The sequence below is a fragment of the Phalaenopsis equestris genome, unplaced genomic scaffold (genome assembly GCF_001263595.1).
Source record: "Phalaenopsis equestris unplaced genomic scaffold, ASM126359v1 Scaffold223152, whole genome shotgun sequence".
NCBI lineage: Eukaryota > Viridiplantae > Streptophyta > Magnoliopsida > Asparagales > Orchidaceae > Phalaenopsis > Phalaenopsis equestris.
This window is the reverse complement of record NW_018241283.1, coordinates 13,960-27,697: the sequence shown is the minus strand read 5'-3', so window position 1 is coordinate 27,697 and position 13,738 is coordinate 13,960. Positions and strand designations below refer to the sequence as shown.

At 36.3% G+C, this 13,738-nt stretch overlaps 1 protein-coding gene across 1 annotated transcript in view; it reads right to left on the bottom strand.

Moving 5' to 3' along the window:
• Nucleotides 1-7,992, bottom strand: part of LOC110037663 (cyclin-D3-2-like) — a gene marked incomplete at its 5' end in the record, with an annotated part of 79,872 nt that extends 71,880 nt beyond the window's left edge. The window contains 2 exons of the mRNA XM_020742360.1: nt 7,632-7,742; nt 7,825-7,992. Coding sequence (XP_020598019.1) covers nt 7,632-7,742; nt 7,825-7,992 — 279 coding nt within the window. The remainder of the gene's footprint in view (nt 1-7,631; nt 7,743-7,824) is intronic.
• Between the last annotated feature and the right edge of the window lie 5,746 nt (nt 7,993-13,738).

Below are 13,738 nucleotides of genomic sequence, written 5' to 3'. Positions count from 1 at the left end.
AAAATGACCTTATAAAGGATTTTTAACAAAAATTGGATGCCAATTTGAGGTCTAAGGCATTCAATTGTTGAAATTTGGGGTGTTAGCCAATATTGAGGCTAATTGGGGTTTTGGTCAGAGATGGTCAAATTGACCAAATTGGACCAAGGTGTAGTTTAACAAAATGAAATTGGGAATATTTTAGATTTATTGGCATTTTTTAGGTATTTTTGGAATTTTTGGATTTTTGGGTCATGGAGGGGTATCTTGGTAATTTGGCCATTTTTGGAAATTTTGACAAATTTGGATGTATTCAAGGTGTTTGAAATGGGTTTTGATCAATTTTGGGTATTTTGGCAAAATTTGGGAATTTTAGCCAAATTTGGGTCCCAAGGGTAGTTAGGTAATTTGGAGGTGCCTAGGGGCAAAAGACCAAGTTAGGCATTTCACATAGAATTGGATAGATATCCATTCTAAATGAACCATGGATTAATGTATTGTGAAGATATGGTGAACCCTAGTCCAATTCAACACCTAGGGTCAATTCTAAAGCCAAGTAATCCTATAGGAACTCTTCTTAATTTCTCTCATAATGATCTTACCTACTAAATATTAGAGGTTAAGATCAATATGTGGAATTTCAAGTTGAGTAAAAAGAAAGGCTTTGAATTTCTAATAGTGAGGGTACCTTTTCTAGTTTTCTAAGACTAGTCAATAGGAAAGTCCTATGGCTAGACCTAGGCTACTGAAGAAGTTTCTAGACCTCAACCAAAAGTGAGGTCAACAAGCTGTTACAACAGCAGGTCTGGGATTTGCTTCCTTGATCTTTTCTTTGTGTGAGCAAGCTGGAGTTAAATAGGAAGCTGGGAGGAAGTGTTATTACCTCTAAAGCCCATCACTAAGGTGAATGTGAAGAGTTATTTTGAGCATTCATTTTTTGGCCGGAGAGGAGGATTTTCTAGAAGCTATGGAATGGAGACATATGGAATGGAGACATCTGTATGGAGACATCTGTTGCTTCTACCTCTGCTATTTCTACATCTAGACCATCTATCTCACATGCTTCTACAACTCGAGATGAGTATACTAATACCCGAGATGAGTTATTACAGAAGATGATGGATAATATCAATTTTACCACTGATAAGGTACAAAATTTAGAGCGTTTTACAGATCATACTAATAGTTATATTAGGAGAAAAAGTGATTATGAAGAAAAAATTCACTCATCTTTGGAGAGCCTGATTAGAGGTGACCCAGGAGTGCAATTTCCTCAATATCCTCGATATCCTGATTAAGAGCCTGCAAAAAAGTGGTATAGTGATGATTCTGAGGATGAGAGTAGGATTATGATATTTTTATGTTTGTTTATGTTGAAGACTATGTGAAGACTATGTGATGTGACTATGTGATGTGGTACTGCTACATTTGTTTTATGTTGATTTGGACTATGTACTATGTTATGTTTGGGACCTTTTATATTGTTATTGTGATGTTGTGTTTTGTTAGTGGCCTGTTTTAATATTCTAGGGTAGTAATTGTTGATGTGTGTTTAATACTGTTTTAGTTAGATTAGGATTGAACTTGATTCTATGTCTTTTGAAAAGTTTAACAATATAGCTAACTTAGAACTTAAATTTAAATTTCTGAAACTACTACCCCATATTTTTCTTTTATCATGTAAGTTTGTTTGTTTTTATGTTGAGATCGTGAAATAAAGTTAGTGTGTTAGTTTACTTTTATATTTATACCCACTGCTTAGAAGTCTATTGAATCTCTACATGTTAAATTGAAATGAAAATATAGAAATTTTGATCAAAAATTAATTTTACTTCTGTTTTTAGTTTTATACATCTATCATTAGGGTTTAAATTTCATGCTTAAACTTCCTTCTGAAGCGGTCGATGGGATTTCGATTCCGGTGACCGGCAGCTTCTTACGGGCAACTCCCCTCCAACCCCCAAAATAGCACAAACAAAATGGCAAGTGAATTTGTTTTGTTCTCAAATGTGCTACAAGTGAATTTGATTTGAAAGAAAAAAATTGATTATGTATATGAAGTTATATTAGGGAAGTAAAATTTGATTTTAGAAACGAATTAGAAAATTTAGTTAAAATTTTTTAATAATGAAGAAAAACTTTAAGTTAAAAATTTTTTAGACGAGAAAATGATTAATATAAGTAACTATTTATAGTAAGAAAAAATGTATTTTTGAAAATTTTTTATAATTTAGACTTTTATTTTTAATACTTAAATCACTTTTATTAAAATAATTTTTAAACTATTATTATATTTATAAGTAAAAGACTTATATCAAGACTTTGCTCAAGACTTTGCTTTAACAAGACTTTGCTTTAAGAAAGGAGAAGTGAAATTTAAAATCATTAAAGGCCTATCCAGATATAGTAATCCTTGCCTGAAAAATAAAAGTTAAAAAGAAAGAAAAGAAAACGAAAAGAATAAACAGAAAGAAAAGAAAAAGAAAAAGAATAAGAAAAGGAGAAAAAAATTAGGAAGTAGAAGCTTGAGGATTAGTGTCCAATCAAAAATTGGTTCTACATTTGATCTTTTTAAAGTATAAGACTTGAGAAACTCTTAAGCTTATAGATATAATATAGTAAGCAAAATTATTTTTAATGAAAATTTTTAAGTGGAGATAATAAAACAACTAAATTCTAAATTTGTAAAATTTATAATATATTTCTAAATTAGATAAAAACTCATATTTTCATTTTTATTAACATTAAGAATTTCTAAACTTTAAGTTGGTCTCATTTACTGAATAATTTTTCTAAATTAGACTCTTATATTTCTAAATCAAAATTTTAGTAAATCCTAAATAAACTCATATACATATCATACAAATTTAGTTTTTAAAGATTGAAGTGTCACTTGAGGACAAGTAACATTTTAAGTTTGGGGGATTTTAATACAACTAAAATATATAGTGTTTTTAGACACATTTTTAATCTATTTTTGAGATATTTCACTTTAATGGAAGGTATTTTTGTGTTTTTCTTGCCGATACAGGTCAAAAGGGTGAAAAATAGATACAGGTAAAAATGGTGAAAATTGCTTAAAGGAGTGAAAAAAGGATCAAATTTGGAGCAAAAAGGTGAAAAATGTGCAAAAGAGTTTTGGTGTCTAAGCGCCGGTTAAATAGAGAAGGCCGCGCCTAAGTGCTAGAGGCCCAGCGCTTAAGCGCCAGTAGTAGTTATTGAACGAGTAAATTCGGTTTTCGTGAATTTAAAGAGGTTTTTGAGGCACCCATTGGCTTAATAGGTGGTTATAACCACCATGGACAAAAATTATCATGAAAGGATGCATCTCTTGGGGAAATACATCAAATCTAGACATATTTTGAAGAGAAACCAAAGAACCTTTTGGGAAATTATAAAAGAAAGAAGAGAGGACTTAGAAAAGGGTCCCAAAAGTATTGGAAAGTTTTGAAAGTTCTCATTTGGGGAGTTAGTTTAGAGAGATTTTCAGGCACCACTTTTAATTTTATTTTATTTTGAGTGATTGTAAACAGAAGAAAATCAAAGTAACTTCAAGAGTTTGGAAGAGGACTTGAGATAATTTTTTATCTTTTTTTTAGACTACTTTTGGTTTTAATTGAGACTTGTTGTTGGTTTGACAATATTTTTTTCTTTTAAACTAAAGTGTGGTTTTGTTTTCTCCATAGATTCTGAGTAGTTTTCTTTATCCTTCTTCTTAAAATGATAAGTAATTAAGTTTTGGATGGAAGTTGTGGAAAGCATTGATCTTCAATGATAGAAGAAGTTTTGATGATTTAAATCCATGCACTTCATTTTCTTCTTATTTTGACCAATCCAGAAGTTAAAATTTGTTGTGATAACACGTAAGAACCAGGCTAGTATTGTCTCTATCAATAATTGGAAAGAATCACATTAGGTTGTATGAATGAGAATGTAGTCCATACGATTGAGTGCAAAAAAATAAGGAAATATTCATTGAAGGGTGTAGAGTAAGAGGACTTTAAAATGACATGTTAATGCCCCCAAATTGGGTTATTTTTTTAGGTTTTGATACGAGATGTTAGCCCCTAGGTGGAGGGAATCAAGGGAACTTTAGAGTGAGAGCTAGTATCTTCCCTGCCTAGTCAATCTTCAGAACTATTCAAACGTTAAATTAGTTAATGTTCTTTATAGCATCTCTAATAAGGGTAAAGAATATTATTGTTCATATTTGACACAACACAATTTGCATACTTCCACAATAGAATTGTTATACTTATTACTGGTTCATAACAAGAAGAAAGATATTTTCATATTTAGTGTTTTTTTTCTACAAAAACTCTAGTAATCTTTTTAAATTGTTATTGTTCTATCAAAATATTGAAAATTCCAAAAATATTTAAATTTTCATTACTGAAAAAATCATCTATAGTTTAGATAATTATCTTTTTATTAAAAATAAAAATTTTGTTGTTCAATAACGTACATTGTGTATTCTCTCTGTGGGTTCGATATTCAGGTCTTAATCAAAAAGTCCTATATTACTTGATAATGATGTGTATACTTGCATAGTATCTCAATATATATAAATTAAAAATCTTATTTTTCTTCACGATCAAGTCTTTGGTTTTGTTACAAAGTAAGGAAATATAAGTGAAATATAATCTGAATTATTGTTGTATTGTGCCTATTAGCAGTATCCAGAGATCAAGTTTTTGGTGTCGTTATCGGGGAGAAATTAATTTAAAAGCAAATTTTTATTTGTAGAAAGTCTTATTTAAACTTTAAGTTATCTTATTTTATCTTATTTTGTGTGTTTATTTTATTTTATTTTATTATATGTTAGTCTATGCGTAGTTCAGGTTCTGAAGGACTAGAGCCCGTTCTGAAGGACTAGAAGGTTCTGAAGGACTAGAGCCCTACGATTCTGAATTAAAAAGAACTATTAGAAAAATCAGAAAAAACCAAAAAAATTATAAATTTTGAAAAATCCAAAAAAATTACAGAAACGACATCCTTGAAGCTACTGAAACAGATCCCCAACGTGAAGAATACCACCGGCACAATACAAGATTTTAAATCCAAGACTAGCAGAATACCATCGGCACGCCATGAAGCTGCTGGAACAGATCCCCAACGTGACTTTCTACCGGATTCCTAGGGGAGATAATGCCCATGCTGATGCTCTAGCAAAACTTGCTAAGGAGATGGTATGTCCCCCGGAGGATTCCATTAATATCATAGTAAAAGGAAGACAAGTTTTTTTCTCAAGTCGACCTCAACAATCTTCACAAGCTTGGAAAAGACAAAGAAATGATGATTGCGGTTGCAGACATCAACGAAGATTGGTGTAAGTCATTGATGGAATATTTGCAAATTTGGAAGTTATCAGAGGATAAGTCTGAAGCACATCACATTAAAAAAGGTCTATGTCTTACGCTCTAATGGGTAACGTCCTCTACAGAAGATCATCTAACCAGATGTGGCTACGTTGTTTAAGCAAAACAGAAGCACAAAATATTGTTAAAGAAGTACATGCCGGATTGTGTGCCGCTCACCAGTCAAGGCTGAAGATGAAAATGAAGATCAAGAGACTCAGATATTATTAGCCAGCAATGATGTCTGACTGCATGGATACGGTCAGAAGATGTCACCAGTGTCAAATGCATGGGGTGGTTTTGCACCAACCTCCAAAAGTTTTACACCCAACCGTCGCCTCGTGGTCGTTTGAGTTTTGGGGCATAGATGTAATAGTTACGATAGACCCTCTGTCTTCGAAAGGACATAGATTCATACTCACCGCTACATATTAAGTCTTCAAATGGGTGGAGGCAGTACCATTACAAGTGGTTACGGCACAGCACGTCCTTGAATTTTTTAAAATTCAAATTGTCTACCGTTTCAAAGTACCGCAAAGAATAATTTCTGATAATATGACAGCCTTTAACAGTACCAAAATCAACAATTTCATAAAACGACACGGGATAGATTTGAGATATTCTACAATTTACTATCTTAGGGCAAATGGCCTGGCCGAGGCCTTCAACAAGATTTTGGTACAGATTTTAAAGAAAACACTTGATTAAAACAAAAGAGATTGACACAACAGATTATTAGAAGCTTTGTGGGCATACCAGATGACGTTCAGGACTCCCACTCTATGCACACCCTACAAGTTGAACGTCCTTGAGCGGACCAATTTTTCATGAGCTTGTACAATCTTTGCTTGGTAAAGTTCCAAATGTTGTTGTGCTTCTAGCCTAAGTCTTTTTCCTTCAAGACTCTCAAATACCTTGAGCCTGAGCTTTGCACTTTCTTCAGTTGTAAGTTGGTTGGCAACACCGACTCTGAGAGATGGCGTCTGGATTTCTCTTAGGTGACTTTGGTCAATTAAGATGTAATTAACTATAAGGGCTTTCCCTTTTAGGAAGCTTTTTTGAACCCAACTTAATATAAACCCTATTTAATTCTGTATCTATCATTTTTCTCTAGATTCAAATGATTATTGTTACCTCAACTGGAATATGTATCTTGGGATCCACTAAAACTGGCAGCATCTCTTCCTTGCTAGCTGTAAGTTGAGAATCCTTCCATAAGTCTTCACCTTGTCCTCGTGCTCAAAAGACACATTCTTGTACGCCGCAAGATAGGTGAAAAATTTGAGCCAACTTGGGAGGGACCATTTGTCATACAAAAGGTCTACGCAGGAGGAGCCTACCAGCTAGTAGATTTTCGTGATGAAAGACCCATGTTGTGAATCAACGGACAATACCTGAAGACATACTGTGCAACCTGAAATTGTTTGACATCGCTTAATTTAAAATTTTAAAATCTTTATTGTTCTGCGATTATCTATTTGGCTAAACATCTCTGACCAGATCCAAAAATTTTGTAATAAAATTAACCTAAATATAATGAAAATTTTTGAAATTACACATTTTAATTTACTCCTTTCTACCTTTAAACTATTTTAATTTACTCCTTTCTACCTTTAAATTTGATATTCTACTAAATTGAACAAAATACATACATAAAAAATAATTTTCTCACCAACATAAACTAAAATTTTCTTTAATAAACAATCTGTTTTGTTCGTTTTCACAGTAAGTTTCAGCTCAGTTATATTTTTTCTGTCGTCTGCAGAAAAATGTCAGGCCAAAGGCTGATCTTTACTTTTAAAGATGGTTGGAACCTCGCACTCGCCGAGGAAAGGGAGCCGCAGGGCGCCATCATAGACTTTGACATGGACTCAGTCAAGTCAACATGGACTATGAGGGTCTTCTAATAGACATGGTTAGCCATCAGGAAAAAGAAGGGCTACCATCGCTGCTAAGGTTTGGCATCAAAAACAGTTCCTCACTGAAGGAAAAAAAGGTGATAATACAACAAGACCCGATGGAGGGGACTAGTCGCCTACCGTCTATGATAGCTACACCAACCGGAGGCCTAGTCACTACCAATGATGAAAGACTGCTAGATGCACCACTACGTAGAACTCAGCGCAGGAACACTAACCGCTGAAAGCAAAGGGCTTTTTTACCTGAAGAGAGAAGACGCCGGAAGGAGGCGAAAAATTTGCTCACCCCCATTCCTGAGGGGAACATATATCAATCAGGCATGAGAGAGACCTCTTACAGTTTTCCAGCTACACAAGATGAGTCCAGGTTTGTTACAGAGCCAGAGATACCACTAGTTTCAGATGTTCTTTGTACGGGTTGCCCGACATGCAACGCTAAGATACCTGCACGTACATCAGCTACATAAGCATTTGTGGAGTGTCTGGACTGCAATGTCCTCCACCTTGAGCGTTACAGTAATTTAAAGGAGTACGTATCCTCTGATGATGGATTTCAGACCATAGATTACCTGATGAATGCAGAACCTTATGCCCCGTTGGGTACAGAGCCATATATCCCATCGGGATGCAGAGTCATACATTTCGCTGCAGGTAGATACAGCACCAACCTGGATTCCCATCGACGTGGAAATAAGGGAACATCCTTGATAGCCGCCGATCATTAGTATGGTAGAATACTATAAAATGAGTAAAGTAAAAATGAGTAAAGTAAACAAATGAGTAAAGTAAACAAAAGGGATTTTGAATTTTATGAAGAAGTTCAAGGAAGGTTCATTAATATACTAGAAGGCTTGGAGCTATATACGAGGGTCTTCTACGAAAGTGATGAAAGAAGTACTCTTGAGTACATCTTTAATCTGAGAGATAGAGGTTAAGTAGGCCTCCTGATGGAAAGAAGATATTCTGAGCCACAAAAATGGATGCGTGGAAAGGGTAGGATCACCATACAGTGTGGCTACTATTACAACTTCACTAACGATAGACAAGGAAATCCTCCTCGAATTCTGAGACATGATCAGGTGGATCCGCTACCCCCCATGATAAAGTGGATGATTAAGAAAATGTTCTGATGGAGCATACTACCAACTAAAAATATTCCCAATAGTTGTATTATCAACATATATGATGAAGGAGACTGCATAGCCCCGCACATTGACCATCATGACTTTGTGAAACTTTTCTGCACAGTCTCTTTCATGAGCAAGAGCAACATTCTGTTTGAAAAATAAATTCATATCATTGGCCCTAGTGAGTTCAGAGGAGTCGTGGAGATTCTGATACCAGTGGGTTCAGTGCTGGTTCTTAAAGAAAACGGAGCAGACGTTGTCAAACACTGCATTCCAGGAGTGCGACACTGTAGGGTGTCTGTGACCTTCCTGAGGATGGATGACAGCAAAATGTCATATGGATTCCGACCAGACCCGGACCTGGAAGAACTACTACCTTACAAGCTATGAGAGGGTTGCACCTCTAAGCACAAGCAAAAAGAACTCTTCTCCTGGAGCATGACTTAGTAGGTCTGCTCGATCAGGAGCTTGCCCCGCCAAAGACAGTCACTCAGAGGATTCCTTTTTTATTTCATATCTTCACAGCATATATGATATGTATTATACATTCTTAGCCTATGATATGTACTTAGTATAGGATATTTTTTTATGTACTTTGATGCAGTCATGCATAATTGTACTTTTTGAGGCATTGGCCTGCACTCAATTTGTAACACTTATTGGAGCTTACTAATGAAATCTCTTTCAAAAGTTTATCTATTTCTTCAATTGCCCTTTTTGTGTTATGGATAAAAGCCACAGAGCCATACTTTAGTTCAGACTACAATGAACAAAGAACAAAATAACCAAAAATATTTTTGATGATAATAAAATTCAATAAAAAAAACTCTCTTTTGAAAAGTCATCAACCAACTAAAATTAATTTCTGAAAATGTATTTTTATAATTAAATGTGATAAAAATAACAAGAAAAGAAAATAAATTTGTTGAGTTGATTCTCTCAATTTTGAGGTCTTTTACTCTTTGCTCGTGCAACACGACTATCCTTGTCTGCACTAATTCTCTTCATATCCTTGTGGAACTCCACATTCTGCATAAAACCTTACAAAATTTTACTCAACTTCCTCACCAATGTCAATCTTCTTACATGACATGCATTTATGAATTCGACACCACAAACTTTTTTGCACTACATTCCTACCCTCGAGGCCAATACTGAGACACTATTTCCCTTTTTACCTACCTTTTGAGATTGGTATAAGACCCCCTCCATGGCATCCAACTCTCTACCTATTTCTTTGAGATAGGTGTAAGACCCCCTCCACGACATCCAATTCTTTACCTACATCATCGAGATTGGTGTGAGACCCCCTCTACGTCGTCCAATTCCCTATTCTCAACCTTTTTAGATTGGTATAAGACCCCCTCCATGTCATCCAATTCTCTATCTATATCTTTGAGATAGGAGTAACACTCTCTTTTATGGAAAATCACATCCTATTCTCAACCTTTTGAGATTGGTATGAGACCCCCTCCATGGCGTCCAATTCTCTACCTATATCTTCGAGATTGGTGTAAGGCCCCCTCTATGACATCCAATTATCTACCTATATCTTTGAGATAGGAGTAAGACTCCCCTTTATGGAACATTGCATCCTATTCTCAACTTTTAGAGATTGGTGTAAGGCCCCCTCCATGGCATCTAATTCTCTACCTACATCTTTGAGATTGTTGTAAGGCCCCCTCCATGGCATCCAATTCTCTACCTACATCCTCGAGATTGGTGTGAGACCCCCTCCGCGGTGTCCAATTCTCTATTCTCCTTTTTGAGATTGGTGTAAGGCCCCCTCCATGGCATCCAATTCTCTACCTACATCCTCGAGATTGGTGTGAGACCCCCTCCGCGGTGTCCAATTCTCTATTCTCCTTTTTGAGATTGGTGTAAGGCCCCCTCCATGGCATCCAATTCTCTACCTACATATTTGAAATTGGTGTACAGCCCCCTCCATGGCATCCAATTCTCTACCTACTTCCTTGAGATTGGTGTGAGACCCCCTCCACGACGTCCAATTCTATATTCTCAACATTTTGAGATTGGTGTAAGGCCCCCTCCATGGTATCCAATTCTCTACCCATATCTTTGAGATAGGTGTAAGACCCCCACAATGGCATCCTACTCTCAATCTTTAAGTTCATCACCTGAGTACTGATTCCCATCCTCTATAAAAAACTTAAAATCTGATAACTCAACACCCACTCTCTAATCCCCAGTGAGAGTTCCTAATCCTCGATGTTGATCATATATTCACATCCCAATTCCCTAGCAGAAAAAAATAGTACACACAATTCTACACCTCCTTCGAGGTTTGTTGACTTAGGAGTCTGTATTGGTTTTGTTGATTTCATCGATCAACGCCAATACATGTGATGTGCTTGCCCAGCACACCACACCTATTGGGGGTCCATTTATTGACCTCACAATTGGTTGAGGATTACTTTTTTTTCTCTTTAGTAGCCCAGGGTCTAGCCATATGACTTTCCTGTTGACTATTCCTAGAAAACTAGAAAAGAAACTACACACAATTAACTTGAAGCTCACTTGAAGCAAGCTCTACATATTGGTCCTAACCTCTAGCGCTTAGTAGGTGGGGTCATTATGGGGGAGCTCAAGGAGAGTTCCCATAGGACTATTTGACCTTAGGGTTAACCCTGGGTGCTGTTCTGGGGCTAAGGCACTCACATTCACTCACTATACTCACAATCCCTCACAACCCTAAACCCAGTATTTGTTGACTTTGATCCCTTGATCTTTTGGGAGACTCGTGTAAATGGTCCCCTAACCCCACTAGTCCTAGGCTTGGGTTTAGCTAAGATGAGTACATAGAGGACCCAAATGAGGATTCCATTGATCCATGGCTCATATCGGGTGGTTGGCACCCCAATTCTACAAAAAATATCCAACATAGCTTTTTATCCTAAAATCCCCATAATTACTTAGTATCCTTAGAGCCCTAAATTTGCCAAAAGTTCCAAAATTCCCAAATCCACCCAAAATACCCAAATTTGTCCAAAAATCACTTCAAACCTTTTCAAAATACCCATGTCACCCAAAACTAACCAAAAATTCCAAATTTACCAAAATACCCCCAAAATGGCCAAAATTACAGAAATACACTTGACACCCTAAACTTTCCCAAAACCTCCCAAATCACTCCAAATATTTCCAAAACAAATTTGCACCCTCCAACAATTTAGGCAATTTGACTATTTTGACCAAAACCCCCAAATTGCTTTTAAAGGCCCAACTTTTCCAAATTTACCCCAAATGTCCCCAAATTTTCCTCAATTTCAATTCTAAACTCAAATTCACCCTTAAAATAAACAATATAAACCAAATCTAAGCTTAATTGGCCCATGCTTTGAGCCCAATTTTGATCTAATTCAAAACCCCAACTTTGGCCCAATGACTTTGTTCCACCAATTTGAACCCCATAGCCTACTAAATTTCCCCCAATTTGAATCCTAAACTCTTTATGACAATCCTACACACCAAAATTGACCTTCAAGTGGCCCTGGTAAAGCCTCAATTTCATTTAATTTTGACCCAAGTCCAAAAAATCCTTAAATTAGCCCCAAATTGCCCATACATCCAAGACCAAAATTGACCTAGCCATGTCAAATTGACCAAGGCAAGACTTCTACAACCAATTTTTCGACCCTAGTGACCACGACCCTAGTGACTCGACCCTAGTGACCAAGCTAGACTCACTTAACCCATCCTAGATGAGCCATGGACCAAAGGTCCCCTAAATCAAGGGACTTGTTTCCTATATTTCTTAAACCAAAGAGATCTTTGCCAAAACCCATCACAACACAAATTAATGGTTGTAACAGATTCCTCTAGCTCACCTGACCTCCTAGCCACCTCCCTTGGCCCTGCCGGCCGACCTAGTCATTGGAGAACCTCAAAATCGAGCGCCACCATCCCTAAATCAAAATTAATCTCAACCCTAGGGGCCAGCTCACCTTGATTAAGCTTTAGAGCCTCTTAGCCCACCACCTTAGCAAACTTTTGCTCCCAAGGACAAGCCTTGAGCTTCACTCTCCGGCCATGGCTATAAAATGACCTCTTCACGGCCAAAGGAAGGGTGCTAAAATTTTCTCAAGGAGACCCTTCCAAATTGCTCCCATAGCCTCTTTGAGACCTCCTCAATGCAACCCAACCACCTCTTTACCCTCATTTCCCTTGTCGGAGCTCAATTTTTGAGCTCAAATCCTTGCCAGAGATAGGATATTCTCCACCACACCTCCACAGTACACCAAATCTTAATTAAACTCACCAACACCATCCCCACAGTGAAAGAAGACAAAACCCCCTCATAGAGAGCCTCTACACTAGACTTTGATCAACACCCAAATTCGTCCTTGATCAAATTTGTGTCTAGACCTTTCACCACGATCAAAGGCCCAATCCCTAGCCTTTTTGGACCTCCACAAATGTGTCGAGCACCTCTGATTGAAGCTTCCCTTCTCAGAGCAAAGGTATTCAACTTCCCCTCTTCCCAAGCATATTTTGATTCTCCATCTGATTAGGGTTAGTTTAATGGCATGTTTACCATATGGACATGTTTGTCTCACATAGACGATTTTATAAGATCAAACTCAAGGTCATTTGGTTGCGAAATGTGGGAGATTTTAAGGTTTTAGGGTTAACAGTCACGGGTTTTGGCTATCGGGGATGATGACGAGGACACGTTTGATGGCACGTGTATCGGACAAAATGATAGGATTGCATTAGACAGGAGCTTGATACATAAAGCACGGACTGAGTCAGCAGCTATGTGGATGGTGATGTCCAACCAGTGCATGCCATGCAGGGCTTCGGAGTCACCGTAGGTTGATGCGGTGATCCCGACTCAATGGCCTATGCACAGTATAATAATAGTTCTGATGGTATTTTTCACTTATATTTCCTTATTTTGCAACAAAATCAAAAACTTGATCCTGAAGAAAAATAAGAGTTTAACTTTTTAATTTATATTTATATATATTGGGATATTATGCAAGTATATGTATCGTTATCAAGTAATATAGGACTTTTTGATTAAGACCTAAATATCAAACCTACAGGGAAGATTATGCAATATGTACTTTTTAAAAAGTTTTTCAATTTTTAAAAAAGATAATTAGTTAAACTGAAAAGAATTTTTTTTGTAGGAATTTAAAATTAAAATATTTTTGGTATTTTTGATATTTTAATGAAATAGTAAAAAGATAACTAAAGTTTTTGTAGAAGAAAAGTACTTACTATGAAAATATCTTTCTTCTTATCATGAACCAGTAATAAGTATAGGAATTCTTTTGTGGAAGTATTCAAATTGTGTTGTGCCAAATAGGAGCAATAATTTTCTTTACCC